This window comes from Glandiceps talaboti, chromosome 15 (assembly GCF_964340395.1).
Source record: "Glandiceps talaboti chromosome 15, keGlaTala1.1, whole genome shotgun sequence".
NCBI lineage: Eukaryota > Metazoa > Hemichordata > Enteropneusta > Spengelidae > Glandiceps > Glandiceps talaboti.
Window position 1 is genome coordinate 8898955 of NC_135563.1, and position 17391 is coordinate 8916345.

Below are 17391 nucleotides of genomic sequence, written 5' to 3' on the forward strand. Positions count from 1 at the left end.
CATTCAAGTGTCTTCACCCATATTATCAATGACGAGCTTTATAATTGCAAATTGAACTTTGACCTTGACCTTGACCTTCAGGGTCAAATAACCATATTCTTGTCCAAGTGTAAATGCATATCTCTGATATGCATGGACTGATTTCAACCAAACCTTGTACACATTTGCGATGCTATAGTCTGCATATACACATCACTTCGTTTCACAAAACCAACAATAATAGCAAAATGGTGGCCATATTTGTCGTAAATATTCACATTTTGGCCGATAACTCTTGAACTTTAACACATAGAGACCACATTCAATTGGTTTCACCTACATTATCAATGACGATTGACATATTGAATTTTGACCTTGATCTCAGTGTTCAAGGTCAAAGGACAAACGATTGTTGAAATACATTTGTAATTCTGTGGCAAGCACAAGCCATGTGATTCCAACTGTCTGTCTGCTCAATATCAGATACAATATTTGTTTTTAGATGACCTTTGAGTTCAGGTCAGACATAAAAGTATCATAGCATGATTCATGCAGACGTCATGTAAAGTCTATGAGGTGTGTTTGTGTTTCTGGGTTGAAATCTTTAAGACATTGCTGACATAGTTGAAATTGTCCAGGATATACACATACAGATAAAAAATAATCCCTTTTTGGTGTTGAGTGGCTGTATCTTAATAATTGGCATAATAGCCATGACATTATTGCTGTCCCTTTTAAACTGGAAGCCTGCAAAACACTGCACAGACTCAACAACTTGTCATTGTAGTGTCAGACTAGACGAAATCATTCCCTTACACTTACCTTTACATTTACTTCAGGCCATACACACCTACCAAAATAGAGTATATTGTCACAATTTATATCTAGCCAATATTGTATATGTCAACCCACACTCACTTTGAACATGACTGACTTGCCAAATACACAGTCATACCTATGCATATTATTATAACAAACTCACTCCAATCAAATATCCTCAGTCCTTTCTTTAACACACACACACACACACACACACACATACATACACACACACACACACAAATCATACTTCCGTTTTCTATACATCACTCCTCACACGTTTCAGCAATTACATTTCAAAGTACTCTAACATTTCAATCTACAACTTTATTTCATGTTCAAACAATACGCCACACCTTTCAATAGTACCAACAAAAATCCATTCTTTCCCACTACAACAAATCCTTTTTTTTTGGGGGGGGGGGATATGTCTTCGACGAAGGCGCGTTACTTCTTCATTGCCAAGGTAACACCATCCCCAAGAAGCAGCATCGTCATGTCAACTCTGTCATCAGCATACACTTTTTCGTTTATGGCTCGTACTGCAACTGTAGATTCTCTAGTGTCTGAAGGATCTGCTACCGAACCATACCATAGGACCTGAAAATTAAGTCAAAAGAATGAAATTTATTTCACAGTGTTTTATACAGACATTGACACTTATATCGGAGTTAAAACAATTTCTTATTAGGGGCCTGATCAATGTAGGATAAAAATCTAAATTCTTTTAGTTAGGGGGTTTGAACCATTTTAGTTCCCATTCGACAAAAAACAATTTTACTTTCAATGGAATCTGTTTTGTGCCCATAAATATAAGTAATTCTAACAAAATTGTCGTCAAATCGAGAAACGGAAGAATTTGCATTGTTTTGAATTCATGGTACTAAAATACTGTTTGGGAATGAGGACTTTGTATTTATAGTACTACATACTGATTTGAAATTGATTGTACTGTCTGAAACAATTGTCAATTTTCACCAATTTAGTTAGAAAGGGAGTCTAAGGCCTAAGTAAAAGAATTTAGTTTTTATCCTACATTGAACTATTGATCTGGTAGGTGGGGGTGTAAACATTTACATAAAGTTAAATAGATATTGACAATAACTCTGGTGACAAATTACAGAAAGAACTGTCCCTCTGTTCAAATTGTTGTTATTATACTTACATTATCAAAAGCTATGATACCACCCTTCCTGACCAATGTTACTACTTACATCATCAAGTGCTATGATACCACCCTTCCTGACCAATGTTACTACTTACATTATCAAGTGCCACGATACCATCCTTCCTGACTAGTTTTAATGCTCTATCATAGTAGTCGGAATAATCTGTCTTATCTGCATCAATAAATATGAAATCAAAGGTGCCAGATTCTCCAGCCTTTATCAACTCATCTGGAATTAACAAAATAATTAAATCATCAATTCAATGATATATTTAGAGGATAGATAGATGGAGATGAATATAGTTCAATGTAGGATGAATAAAAGCGCCAATGGTGATGTAGCAACTGTTCACAGTTCACTTTAATTTTCTGTAATAATTATATGGTCGAGTTGCTAGACACATTTGCATACATTCTTTGAGGATTTGTTCCCATGATTTCCCACCCATGTGTTATATCTGCAATATACCCATCATTTAATGTTACTATGGGCATGGTCTTGTTGTTAGCCATATCTACATACAATTTGCAAGACTCATTCATTCACCTTCTCGTGGCTGGTGTTAGTTTGGCATTATATATCATTGTTTACCTTTTGCAATGGGCGTTATCTTGTTACTAAGGGTATTTACATATTTTGAAATAATGTTTATTTAACTTCCTACCCATCCCTGCTGTTATGATTAGTTTACAAAAACTCACCATTTGACAGTTGTTGAGGGCGTGATCATGGTTGTTAGAGGCAATTACATAATTATGGCACACTCACAATTTGCACACTATTAAACACAGTAACAGTAACACTTTCAGAATGATAACCATATTTCATCCCCAGTAGTTTGAGAGGTGTTTTTGACCAAAATTCGCATTTTTACACCTAATGTGCATGTCACTGATGAAATCATTATATACTTAACATTTCTTCACATGTACACCCCCAGGTGAATCCCAATTAAATTTCATCCCAATCTGCTCACTAGTTTTGGGAATTAAAAGATTGTTGACCAAACAGACACCTTTTAGCCCTAATTTGCATATCACTAAGGATCACAAAAACATTACCATCAACTTTCAGGCCAATCTGCCCAGTAGTTTTGGAGTTTAAGTTTTTTAGACCAAAAATCACATTTGTTTACCCAAATCACACACCGGCCGGTGGTAAGATCATTTTGATTTGAACAATTTCCCAACTAGACACATTAGGTAATATAACCACCAGATATCATGGCAATCGGTCCAGTGGCTTTTGACTTCATTTACACACACACACACACACACACACACACACACACACACACACACACACACACACACACACACACACACACACACACACACAACACACACAGAAACTTTGTCATGCCTATAGCACTAAATGAACCTTATCAGCTCGGTTGTACTAAAAACTAAATTCTTTTTTTAGTTAGGTCTCAGGAAACTATTTCCATGACCCTCACAAGAATTCTGTCTTGTAGAATGTACATTTTGTTTTCATTTTCTGGTGGAATAAAACACAATACAAATACATCTTATAGTCTTGTACTTTACCTAAGGTATCAAGTGCTGGCTGAATACGTAAATCTATCTTATGTTCTAAGCCAGCCGCTTTCCAATATCTTCTCGCTATATTGGTATATTCCTCATTCACATCACATGCAATCACTTTGCCATCTTCTGGTAAAGCCATGGCCATGCTTAAAGCGTTGTAACCAGTAAATGTACCTGGAATAGAAATGAAACAACTACTACCAAATCAGAGAGACTGTAGAGTTTCAATTTGGTGAGATGATACTTTTTTTTTACATCTCACATAATATTTTTTGTACAGATTACTGTCAAACAATGTATAGGTAACGATAGCGCACACTCACAAGAAATATTATAATTCACTGGTGTCATATTTCATTAATCATAAAGAAACGCAAAATAATAATAGTCTTGAAACAACCATATCAAGACGAATGTTTGCTGTAAGTTTGGTTGCAATTTATTTACTCTAGCATTTTTAGGATTTTTTAAATACAACAAAGTAATGGGAGAAAATAGCCTTTACCGCTTCCTTAATATGAAGTCAACTGAACAGTTTTATGTTAGAATCTTCCTTGTTTCATCTGACAGTGATGTTGATTTGTGTTCACAATGGCGGCGACAGTGTAGGTGGTGGTATTGGTGGTGGTGGTGGTGGTGGTGGTGATGATGATGATGATGATGATGATGATGATGATGATGGTGGTGGTGGTGATGATATGGTGATGATTATGATGATGATGATGATGATGATGATGATGATGATGATGACAACGACACTGACAAGGCAATGGTGATGACGATGACAACAACGATGACGGTGACAGTAGTGGTGGAGATCTTTATTAAAATAGAAACAAAAATACACCAGACAAAACACACTTATCTCCTGACTTAGAACTACATGATGTACCTACCAACTTCTATTGTCTTTTTGGCTTTCAAAACCTTTAACAATATTCTGAAAAACTGAGACTGATCAGGAGCAACCATCATGAATCCCTCAGTAGTATTTGTAAAAGTTTCCTGTCAATATAATAAAGGAAGAGATATAAGCAATAAAAATGATTAAAATAAACTTCAATAATTAAAGATAAGTGAACAAAAGGATAGAAATTATACTTGTGAAGTGAAGTGGGGTGAAGTGAAGTGAAGTGAAGTATACTTCTTTATTTGCAGCAGCTTGTCATACCTTATGCATGCAATCCCTTTACTTGTGATAATTCCAATCCTTGGGACTAGTTACTCTGTCAGTTGCTTTTAGTGTATGAAGCAACCTGTTGCAGTGACTGTCATTGCTGTCAGTTGCTTGACGCACACGAAACAACGTGTTGCTTGCAACTACACTGTGAGTTGCTTGAGTCATATGAAGCAAAATTAACCCGTTCCATGTCATAGGGGTGTGTAGTATTTATTAGATTGTTGTTTTCCTTGTGTACAGGCTGAATATAACAGGAATGTTTTGACTTGAATATATTTCCCTACCATTTGGAAAGAATACATAGTTATCTTCTTGTATTGAATTTATATTTATACACATAAATGTGTATCTGCAGCATTCGTGTGATACTTTCCTTGGGAAAACGGTAATTTAAGCAATAATACGTTACCTGTCCCTATGTTTCATATATGGCCTGTTACCCTGTCAGTAACTTAAAGTGTGTGAAGCAACCTGTTGCATGCAAGTCTAGTTACCCTGTATATTGCATGCGATATTGCTCTAGCTGCCGTTAATATTTGAGGATTCTTGAGGTGTATAAATTAAGCAATCGGTTGTATTCTACTAGTTCAATCAATCAATCAATCAATCAATCAATCAATCAATCAATCAATCAATCAATCAATCAATCAATCAAATTTCTATAGCGCCGATTTCCACAGCAATATGTTGTTAATGTTCAGTATGGCTAAAGCACACCATAGGCTTTGGGTGAACAAATAAGTCTTCAGTTTTGTTTTGAAACAATCCAGGTTGGAGGCTTGGCGCATGTCAAGTGGCAATGAATTCCAGAGTTTAGGGGCGGCATATAGCGTACAGTTAGTGCTGTCATGCCTGGAGCGACCTACTGCATTTGACAACCAGCCTAAATCAGTTGCTTGACATATTTGTGAGTGTAACTACATGTACCACTTTAAAGAAAGTAAAGATACCTTTGTGAGTTTGGTTAAAATAGCTGGTTCTTTTAGCGAGTGGTCAATCAGGTATTTAGCAATCTTCTCGTCCTCTTTACCGAGAGCTTTGATAAATCTCCATGCACCAGTTCTCCTAGCTGCTAAACAGTAACCTAAAGAAATATATCGTTAACATTTCAAGAAACTGCATATATATATATATATATATATATATATATATATATATATATATATATATATTAACAAAGTTATATATTACCATATACATATATATATATATATATATATATATATATATATATATATATATATATATATATATACCCACATACACTTTAATTTGACAAAAGCAATGTAAAAAGTATATTCACATTAGATTAATAACAAAAGCAGAAAGACAATGTTGATAGAAGTACTTCCTACATTTTGCATACACCTAATAGAGATATACTGTAACAATGTATCAGCTAAAGTAAACAAAGTTATATATTACCATTATACTACGAAGAAAGTGAGGGTTTGCTTTGCAGACAGCAACTTTCAGTCATATGTTTAGTTTTTGACTATTACTAAACTGTCTAAAGCTGCCTTAGAAGTGTAATAACACATAGTTGTACAATGGAACATGTGAAATGCATGCTTTGGTACTTAGGTATGCAACAGTTGGGTAGGTACATGTAGGTAGGTAAGTATCAAATTATTTACCAAATTGTAGTTCTTCGTTGTGACGAGTATGTTAACCTTTTAGTATCTTCATTGTTTAAAGCCATGTTCGGCATGTCATTCAATAGTTGTCTTCCCGTTGCTCATGCTCTCTCTCTCTCTCTCTCTCTCTCTCTCTCTCTCTCTCTCTCTCTCTCTCTCTCTCTCTCTCTCTCTCTCTCTCTCTCTCTCTCTCTCTCTCTCTCTCTCTCTCTCTCTCTCTCTCTACATCCTTGCTACAAGTGAGGGGTTGTTGTTGTGCAGTGTTTGGTTATATTTATTACACCTCGACGTTCTTACACAAGCTGTCATTGGTCAGAATCGAATCATATGACCTACTTTAAATAGACTATTGTCCGCGCGGTGATATCACCGTGCGTGCACAGACTAATGCCCGGCACTATTGTCCGCTGGGTTTATTTCGACCGTTGCACATCTATTCTGCGCATGTTTTCCAGTTTTACGCGCTCGAGGTGGCAAACTAACTACAGCAAGTCACATAAGCTTGTTTCTTGCTGAAATTTGAATACATAACAATTACAGATTAGTCCTACAAATAATGTATGCCATGTCCGTATTCGATGCTTACAATGTAACTGCAAGTACAATTTGGAAATGCACCTTGAAAGGGAAACTTTTCTATCGATGAAGAATGCTGATGAATGAAGATTGTGAATGATTGGACGAATGATGAGTGGACGGTGTAATAAAATTAATAACACATGCGCTCGGGAAATATCGCAATTTAATGCCTGCTCTCGGGCTGGCACTCTTTACCGAAATTTTGATGATGCCCTCGCCTTCGGCTTGGGCATCGATATCATCAAAATCTTGGTAAAGAGTGCCAACCCTTGTGCAGGCACTAATTGCGTTATAATATACCTAGTGATAATGCTGTGCCATGATTCGCTAGAATCAGTCACGTGATAGAATGACTATTTCCCTAGGGAAATAGTTCCATCAACTATTACATGGTCACGTGACCACCGTGAGTTCACAGCGGGTCAAAATGGCAGCTTCTTATGATGTCGTCTGCCACCGCGAGTTCACAGCATGAGGTATATTATAAAACACATATTGCCTGGCCTATATTCGGGCTATAGCACCCGTTCATTACCCCCTTGTGACTGTGAGTTACCAGAATCACATGCTATTTCCCGAGGGAAATAGCATGTGATTCTGGTAACTCACAGTCCCTCGGGTGTAATAAACGGGTGCTATAGCCCTCATGGCCAGGCAATATGTGTTCAATATTGCCCTCGCTGGCATGTGTTATTATTTAAATACTATATATAAAAACTTTTGACCCTGTACATTTTGACACCAAAATTGACAGATCGTAGATTCATACCGTTTTTCAGCCACCAGTTGTGTTACAGGTCCAAGAATATGCTGGTACACAAGAATATAAATAGAAATAGTGCCAATGGCGTTGTAGCTCAACTGTACAGTTGTCATATATTTGCATACATTTGTTGAATGTTTTGTTCATTTGTCTACGAATACCTGATGTTATCTTTGCGATATACATCATCATATGGCTGTTGCCATGGAAGTGATTTTGTTGCTAGGTATATTTGCATACATTTTTTTGAATTTTTATTCATTTGCCTATTAATCCCTGTTGTTAACTTTTCAATATACGCAATGTTTTGGCTGTTGCTATGGACGTGGTCATGTTGCTAGACATATGCATACATTTTTTGAATGTCTGTTCACTTGTCTATGAATCTGATGATAGAAATATGTGATCATTTGGCTGTTGCTATGAGCATAGTCTTGTTGCTAGGTATATTTGCATACATTTTAAAATGTTTATTCACTTGTTTAGTAATCCCTGTTATCTTTGCAATATGTGTGATCATTTTGCTGTTACTATGGGCGTGATCTTGTTGCTAGGCATATTTGCATACACTTTTTGAATGTTTGTTCACTTGTCTAAGAATCCCATCGTTTGGCCGGCTGTTGCTATGGGTGTATGGTCGTGGTCATTGCAATTTTATGAGAGACACGTTAATGCCACAAATATGCAGTATCACATGGTTCTTGGAAAAGATCATTGAAAACGTTTAATTTGTACAAACGATGACATGCTTTCTCCTGTTGCTCGCGATCGAGGTGTTTTTTACAGAAAACCCACGCCATGATGACTCGATGAAATTATTGATCCATATATACCACATAGATGACGTGGCTGGGATTGGATGATACATTCGTTAGTTTCAATGGTGGGGCGTGGAGGGGGGGGGGGTTAAATCGTCCAGCAAAATATACCGGTGCATGCCCAAATTTGCAGTACATATATTGTACTTTAATAAATAGTTCAGAAATAAAATATGAGGAATGAGATATGGTATCAGGGTGGTTTTTAAAATTATGAATTCATAGGATTGCAATTTGATGAATAAGGTCTGTAAAGGACATTTCATGTTCAGAAATTGTGTCACAGATGACATATTTATATTTTTAGTAAACTGAATATTTTAACAACATCGCATGGCCTAGTTTGACTGAAAGGTCAAAAGACTGTCTCAAGGATATCGGATTTAGACCACACAGGATTCCAAGCATACTCGAATACATGAGACGACAGTCTGCATTTCATAAATATCTAGGATTCATAGTGATCATTCATCAATGTTTTAAAATTACTTTTAGGGTATTATAACGCCCATGAAAACTCTATATGGAGTGCATTAATTATTTGGCCATTGGCCATGCGTTATGTATATTTAGACTTTAAGGACGTCACAATAAAGCACACTGAGACAGGCACTTCACTCATGATTTGGCAAGAGGACTTGGCTTCGCGGGAAGTCAATGAACGAGGCACTATGCTGGGTGTTTGCCTTCGTCTCGAGTGTAGATTTATACACAAACTGTGTAGTCTGAGCTAATTCCCTTTAAAGTTCAAGTGTGATCCTGGTACGTGCATACAGAAGTTGAGTCAGATATGAGATATGAGAGTGATTCGGGTGTTGTTACTTGGTCTATCAGCTGTGTGCGAAGATCAGTAGTAATAATTGCACGATACGTGATACTTCGAGCTCGTTTTGAGAACGCAATATTTTGTTGTTGTTGTTGTTGTTGTTGTTGTTGTCGTCGTCGTCGTCGTCATCGTCGTCGTTTTGGGGAATCATTGTCAATGAACAAAATCTATTACAAGTTACTACTGAACAGCCAAATATGTCCTTATTGTCCACAAAGCGAAGCACATTTTTGACATGCACGGGACATAATCTTGGAACAGCAAATAACAATCTAAATGTTAAATCTCTTGACTTGCCTGCTAAACAACCGACTGCTGTCCCGATAGACACAGCTCCGGCAACAAAAACGCCGGATCTGTCGTCCAGCATAGATGATACCACTGACATCTTGTTGGATTTGTTCCTGGGAGTAGTAATCGAGCGTAACAAGAAAAGCGACAAATTCAATATCACAAGTACACCTACAACATGCAGAAACGTCATCACAATATGTTTTCTATTTTAAAATAGAACATATGTTGTGCTGACTTTTTAATAGTTACAATGATTTAATACATTGTCAACTTTCGTACATGCAGATATCGAGATCACATTAATATAATTTATATAAGTTATTTATCCACAAAACCCTGATGCGTTCCCCTAGGCCCCAGCCATCCTGCAGAACTATCAATGTGTACTGTGTGTGGCCTTCTTTCAGTTTAGGCATATACTGTATACTGGGAATATAGTAGAGCAGTAGAGCGCCCTCTCTGGTGTTAGGGGTTGAACTTATCATGAGTGGAAGATGGAGTTGAACCTGGAATGGGATGAAGTTCAGAACAAAAAGTTCTGCACGGACAATTTCCTATGAATTTGTCGTCAACTGGTGAACAATCATCAAGCTTATGTATCGACATTGCAGTGCGGAGACTGGAAGGAAAGACTGAACTGTGTTATCCCTGTGAGTAACGAATATAGATTATATACGGATGTATTTCGTCCAAATCTTCAAAGATGCGGAGTGAGACCACAGAGCTCAGGCTCAGTTAGTTGTTTTTATAAATATAAAAAAACAAGCAAACAAACAAACAAAACACAAACAAACAAAAAACGAACAAACAAACAAAAACAATTAAACTGACAAAAGAGTAGATACATATATGAGTAAACAAAAACAAACCAACGAACGAACAAACAAACACTACCCCGCAATGGTCACCGTTGGAAATCTCAGGCTTAGTTAGTTTTGTTAACTAATACAAACAAATAGATAAACAAACACAAATAAACAAACAAACAAGTAAACAAACAGACACACACACAAACAAACAAACAAACAAACCACAAACCGACAAATGAGTAGATGCATGCATGAGTAAACAACAACAAACCAACAAACAAAGAAACACTAATCCCCCCCCCCCGCAATGGTCACCGTTGGAAATCACCCTAAGGGCGGCCGTTTTTATTTTTCTGTTTTTCTGTCTCCCGACCCTAATTTGCAGCTCTGACATCAGGAAATTTTTTTTTATTTCTGACCGACCCCTGAGTCCCACAGCAAGATTGTAAGGTTTGAACGAACATCAAACGTACCTCATGGCGTCTAACCCCCCCCCCCCCCCTTGTTACGTCGGAGCAGCATGTGTCTTTCATGACTGAAGTCGTTGAGGTTTGAGGGACAGCTCGACAGGTCTGGGCTCGAAATTAAAGTGGCCTTATGGATGAGAATTTGGTATTTATTTTGGATTTTTATTTGATAAAACAGCTTCACCATGTTTTTCTACTTGAAAAAATAATGTGAAATAACATATACCAAGTCCATGTTCACATCTCAATAAACGGCAAAACATTAAACAATGTGTCACAAAATGTAAACTTTGTTATTGTACGTACAATAACAAACTTTTTACACTTTGTGCATCTTTTTGCAATGTATTGAGTTATGAACATGGACTTGGTATATGTTCTTTCGCATTATTTTTTCAAGTAGAAAAACATGGTGAAGCTGTTTTATCAAATAAAAATCCAAAATAAATACCAAATTCTCATCCATATGGCCACTTTAATGCCGTCGCGCGGTACATTTTGCTGTAATGTAATAGCTCAGAATATTTCTATCATTTTCAAAAGTATGCTTAAAATTGGTAAAAGGCATATTGCATTCCTCAAAAAAACAATTTTTTTATCCAGTTTTTAGCTTTAAATCAGTTGTATCATCGGGGAAATGACCGACTCCGTAATGGTAATGCGTTTCATGACCCATGACATGACACGCATGACCTTGGAAGACGTTCTTTGTTCATTGAGCATGTGCAATAAACTTGTGAAATTATCACAGCTTCACGTAGCATTGGCCGGCTCACGATGTTTGTTACAACTTACAAGCTTCAATTGTGTCATAAACACAGGTTTTAGGCATGGATGTTACAAAAATTGTACAAAATGACTCAAAAGGAGCAGTGATAGCTGGTCATTAAAATGGTTTCAGCATTGGAATGTTTGAATGTAAATTTGTCGGTGGCGACACTGTGCAACAACGTCTTGCTATTGCATATTGCTAACATAATAGTAACAACACTAAGGTCTTACAATTTACAGAAGGCGCGTAATGTATACCGTGTACTGCAAGATCAACCAAGACTTGTATGGCATGTTGCCGATGTTTACATTATTACTTTTATACAGTAAATCCCAAAGGAGTACTGAGTTCTAGAAATGTTAAAATGTTATCTGGTGGATTATTTTGACAAGTTCACACTGAAGAAAAATCTTTCATAGAAGTAATGTATGATTTATAAAATGAATATTCCTCAGCACACTGATGACAATCACGCAAGTGTTTCAAAAAGTTACATACTAAAGTTCAAATTGGATAACTTGAAAAACTGTCAATGCCACTTTGATTAATAGGACGAATGTATTAGTACTCCTGATAAAATCATACAATAGTTCATGGCTACAGATATACACCCATCAGGATGATATGTATTCATCTTCTTACAAAGTTGTTATACGAACTTGTCAACCTTGCTACAATGAATGAAGGAAGGAGACCTGTAACAAGTAATTCAATAAAGAGAAGAGAAAAGAAGTTGTAGAGAGACTGACAAGACAGAAAGGACAGAGAAAAGAACTGAAAAAATACAGATTTTTTTCCTTGCCGCCCCCTTTTTTTTTTACTTCGCCCGCCCGCCCGCCCCGCCTGATTATTCCACTGGAGATAAGAAACAAACAAAAAATAGGTCACCTAAAAGGGTAGAGACTGATTGACATCCACACCCAAAAGCGAGAACTAATAGTATAGTTTTCGTATCCTGAAAATAATGCCATAATTTGACTTCAGATCAGTCAAAAATCCACCTCGCTAGAACAAATATACTTAGAACTCACATTTTTACCAGGCGAAATTGACAGCAAAATGAACAGAAAGGCTGAAATCCCGACGATTTCTGAGTTGTAAGGCTGGCTGCAAACGTTTAAAATACGCTAGCTATTTGAATAGCTTAGTAATTTAAATATTCATGTGCCGTCGCACAGACATTGACCCGCCGAGGTTATACAACGTCCGTGTACAATGGCCTTGGCCAATGTTGTTGTACCTCCTTAAGGGACCGGTCAGTTTCTCCAGCCATGGGGGGGGGTGGATTCTTAAATCGGACAGACAAAAAGTCACTGACCCCCCCCCCCCCATCTGTAAAACTCAAAACAGGCTGAACCCCCCCGCCCCTCCCCCCATCACTTAATTCTAAAACATGATGACCCCCCCCCCCCATTTATATAATATTCGCATGGCAGGTATTTTTTGATCGTGACTCAGTGTGGACTGCTTGACTGTCTTGCATCTACTTTATAAGATCCCGGGTTAACACTATCATATAATTATACTTATTGACTACACAGGGTAAATATATTCCATAAGGAGTTTAATAGCATCTTGACAGTGAAAGGTGGGGGGAAGCTTGAGAAGGGAATATGTACATCTCTTATGGGGGGTCCTAGTGGGGTCTCCCCCTAGAAGCCCAATAGGTTTTTATCTCTGAAAAGTCAATTTTGAGACTATTCAGACATTTTCAGATCTTGAGATCTTGAGACTGGGATGTGTACACCTCATGGGGGGGGGGGGGGGTCCTAGGGGGTCTCCCCCTAGAAGCCCTGGAGTTTTTTACTCTGAAAAGTCAATTTTCAGACTAATCAGACCCTTTCAGACAATAATTTCCAAGCCTTACAAGACAACACCAACATTTAAAAAACAACTACATAGGGTTGAAATACTTTTGAAATATTCTTTGATAGCATCTTGACAGTAAGAGGGGGTGAGCTTGAGACTGGGATATGGCCACCTCATGTGGGGGGGGGGGGTCTGAGGGGGTCTCCCTCTAGAAGCCCTGGAGGATTTTTACTCTAATAGCCAATATTTAGGTTATTCAGACCCTTTCAAGCAATAACTTAATCCATGCTTTACAAGACAGCAAGTAACAGAAACTATTCTTTATAACTTACTTACACTAAGGGTTGAAATATGTTCTTAAAAAGTTGAATGACATCTTTATATACATGTAGTAAAGGTCAGCACATCTAATGGTAGTATCATTGGTAGGGGAGATTTGGAGTTTAAAGCAATTTTAGACAATCTTGGCAAACATTTCACATCTTGAAAAGACAATATCATCTCAAATTAGAATAGGGTGAAAATATTTAAGAAAAGTTAAATACCATTATGACAGTTAAAAGGTTGTTGGTGTATCTGATTGTTGGTTGAATGCATCAGTGACCTCTGGGGGTGAGGGAGTCCTTGGGGTTTTCCCCCTGGCGCGCAGATCTGGAGTTTTTTGCTTGAGATACTAAGGCAATGTTTAGGTTATTCATAACCTTTGAGGTAATATTTCCAAGCTTCGTAAATGTACGTTTTAAATGAGTTTCCTATATCACATAAAATGGACACGTAACATTAGTATAGGGGCATTAATATATGTGTCACAGATGACATATTTATATTTCAGTAAACTTAATATTTTAACAACATCGCATGTCCTAGTTTGACTGAAAGGTCAATAGACTGTCTCAAGGATATCGGATTTAGACCACACAGGATTCCAAGCATACTCGAATACATGAGACGACGGTCTGCATTTCATAAATATCTAGGATTCATAGTGATCATTCATCAATGTTTTAAGAAAAGCGTATATGGAGTGCATTAATTATTTGGCCATTGGCCATGCGTTATGTATATTTAGACTTTAAGGACGTCACAATAAAGCACACTGAGACAGGCACTTCAGCTCAGATTTGGCAAGAGGACTTGGCTTCGCGGGAAGTCAATGAACGAGGCACTATGCTGGGTGCTTGCCTTGTTTTCCAATGTAGATCTTTAAACACTGTATGTAGTCTGAGCTAATTCCCTTTAAAGTTCAAGTGTGATCCTGGTACGTGCATACAGAAGTTGAGTCAGATATGAGATATGAGAGTGATTCGGGTGTTATTACTTGGTCTATCAGCTGTGTGCGAAGATCAGTAGTAATATATGTATATTAAAGTCACCGGTATGTTAAAGAACTTTAGGTGGTCATACCTAGTGTATAATAGTAACTGGAATCTGATGAGATGTGGTGATTTGTAGTGTCAATAACATGATGAGTAGAACAATTTAGATTAACTTCATTTATAAACTATCTATGAAAATTACCATTACGAGTTCACTTTTGCCCCCAAACTGCAATATAAGTGAAGCATTGATTGTGAAACAGCCAAGCATTTACATGACATGTTCTGTAACTAGTGTAGTAGCTAGGTAATACCGGTACATGTATATGAATATGTATAGTTATGTTTGAACTAGTAAGTAATATTCAAGAATTCATGTAAGAAACAGCGACAAGAACAAATATTGACATGTACCACATTTCAGACAAGGCTATATGCCATTGTAGAAAGGTTTTTTTCTTAAATCACAATTTAAAACACAATGACCCCCCCCCCCCTTTATCTACAATTTTCAAAACAGCATGACCCCCTACTGCCAATTTCAAAAACATGGTGACCCCCCCCCCCACCAATCCACCGGGGCCCCCCGGCCGAAGAAACTGACCGGTCCCTAACCCGTTTCATTATTGATGACATCCAGTTTACCCACTAAAAGGCTATTAGCCCTGTAAAATTACAAACTACTACTTACCACAATCTAGTTTTGAAGCTGATAAATTCACCCATCCATCGCGTCGATCCGTGTGTGATGTTCTGTGAGTGTAGTTCCGGGTTTCTGTGTTTTGATTTTGAACGGTGCGGTATTCGGCTACCTTCTCAGCCTCGTATGACAAAGAGACGACTATAAAAAGGTCCACTTGCCAGTTGAGAATTTAAAGGTTGTTTCGCAATCTGGGCTCACAATTTGCCATGGATATTGTATGAAAAGTAAGAGGATTATTAGGATCATGTTTTATAATAACAGGCAAGAAGAAAGTCCTGTTTGCCTGTGTGGCAAGTCATGCAAGTAGTGGAGAAGAGCGAGAGAGCAGTGCGAGTTTCAATTGCTGAACTTCGAAACTGTGCTGTCAGTGACGAACGGCAAGACAATAGTGAAAGAGACAGAGTACTCCGTTCATTTAGATGATAAGCACAGCATCATTGACGAACTATATTTATTTTGAATATTTCAATATTTGCATCGTTGGAAAGAGATTTGCAAACCCGTACTTCAGTTTGTCAGAGCAACCCCGTAGTGGTGACCGTCATCGTCCACGCTCGTCCTTGTGAAGGAGGGAATCCAGCGTCGCCGTTGAGAAGTTTATACCAGCAGTGGTATTTGTGTGTTGGCTATACTATAGTATAACGTGTCACTTGACAATCATAAACTGTTTTATTTGAGTCTCAACCAATACTAGGTTAAAACTGTAACTTGTATAAAATTTGGGTTGAAGTCAGTAAACTGAAAAGCTTCAGTAAATAATTACAGTGTTTTTTTTAAGTTGAGGTGTTTACCCTATGCTTTACCCAAGTGGAGAAGTCAGTTGAGAAATACTATTGTACACTAAGACTGTTGTTTAACCAAAGTTGTTGCTTTGTATACTAGTATCAACCATTGGTTGGTGGCTTGTTTGGTAATAAGTAGTCCTGCTTGCATACGGAGTAATCCGGGACTCGATTCTGACAATTGTCAGTAATATAGACCCGTGCACCTTCTGCAAGCAGGACTAGGTAATAAGATACATTCATATTTTATTAACCTGTGTCTTTGTGAAAGTCATTCTCCCCTTTCCCCCGAACAAGTCCTATATTATAAAAGAAATCAACCTCTATGAAAAGTGTCATTGTGCTTGTAGCATACTTGCAAGTTTCGTACAGGAATACAAATTCATGATTACTATTTCTGTCAGACTTCGAGGTTTCGTAGGTCAAATTGAGGTCAGGCAATCGTTCAGGATATATCTAGATTTTGTTAAAATCAGAAATCAATTTCTTTTGCTTTTGTTACAAATCTAGGTCTTTTCTGTTAAATTTATATCCAATCATAAATGCTGCTTGAGATCTAGATACTCATTTCAAAATAATAAGTTGACTTTAAGGTTGCACAATGTGTTTAATGCTAGAACTACATGTGAAACGCTGTTGATCGGCTTACTGTGCAGTTTATCGTTATTTAATGTTCAATTGGGGAAGTACTCACTCGCACTGCTGTTCCAATCGTCAGTCTGTTCCATTTAAGACTATAACGTTGAATTAGCCGACCAACTAGTTTCTTCTCAAACCATCTCTTCTACGAGGTACCGTACCGACTTGGATTGTGTTCGAAATAGCGATATTGAGATGTCAAGGACCTATGTTGTTACGCAACGGAATGTCACTGTATGTACAAAGTTTAATGCTTTTGACTTCAATTTAGAGTTCATAATGAAAATTTACCAAAATATCCTGAATGGACATAATTTAGATTTGTGACTCGTAACACATGTATACCGAAAAGTGATCATGGCAAAATAATGTGGTAGCACATTGGTGATGAAATTGAAATTGATGGAAAAGTACATATCATATTTTGGAAGACATACAGCCTCCTTCCTGTCATGTCAGGGAGTGAAATGAAAGTGATGTGAG

The 17391-nt window shown here is 37.4% G+C and overlaps 1 protein-coding gene across 3 annotated transcripts; it reads right to left on the reverse strand.

The window, feature by feature from the left end:
- Nucleotides 1–1015: 1015 nt before the first annotated feature.
- Nucleotides 1016–17073, reverse strand: LOC144446666 (putative caffeoyl-CoA O-methyltransferase 1). Of its 3 annotated transcripts, XM_078136482.1 has the most exons (8): nt 16964–17073; nt 15476–15675; nt 9615–9721; nt 5645–5778; nt 4411–4519; nt 3515–3688; nt 2062–2195; nt 1016–1398 (listed from the first exon to the last, which is right to left on the reverse strand). In XM_078136482.1, the coding sequence occupies exons 2-8, from the start codon at nt 15508–15510 to the stop codon at nt 1246–1248; spliced, it is 846 nt and encodes a 281-aa protein (XP_077992608.1). In that variant the 5' UTR covers nt 15511–15675; nt 16964–17073; the 3' UTR covers nt 1016–1245. The 3 variants fall into 3 exon arrangements, with proteins under 3 accessions (XP_077992608.1, XP_077992610.1, XP_077992607.1); XM_078136484.1 differs by lacking the exons at nt 9615–9721; nt 15476–15675 and having other exon boundaries at nt 16964–17040; XM_078136481.1 differs by lacking the exons at nt 15476–15675; nt 16964–17073 and having other exon boundaries at nt 9615–9818.
- Between the last annotated feature and the right edge of the window lie 318 nt (nt 17074–17391).

What these genes read in the sequence shown, in the direction of transcription:
- LOC144446666 (XM_078136481.1), bottom strand. Translation starts at nt 9,801, where the DNA reads ATGACGTTTCTGCATGTTGTAGGTGTACTTGTGATATTGAATTTGTCG. An exon ending in GCCAGCACTTGATACCTTAG is followed by an intron (nt 2,196 to 3,514) that starts GTAAAGTACAAG and finishes TGTTAATTCCAG; the next exon opens with ATGAGTTGATAAAGGCTGGA. An exon ending in GTATCGTGGCACTTGATAAT is followed by an intron (nt 1,399 to 2,061) that starts GTAAGTAGTAAC and finishes CTTAATTTTCAG; the next exon opens with GTCCTATGGTATGGTTCGGT.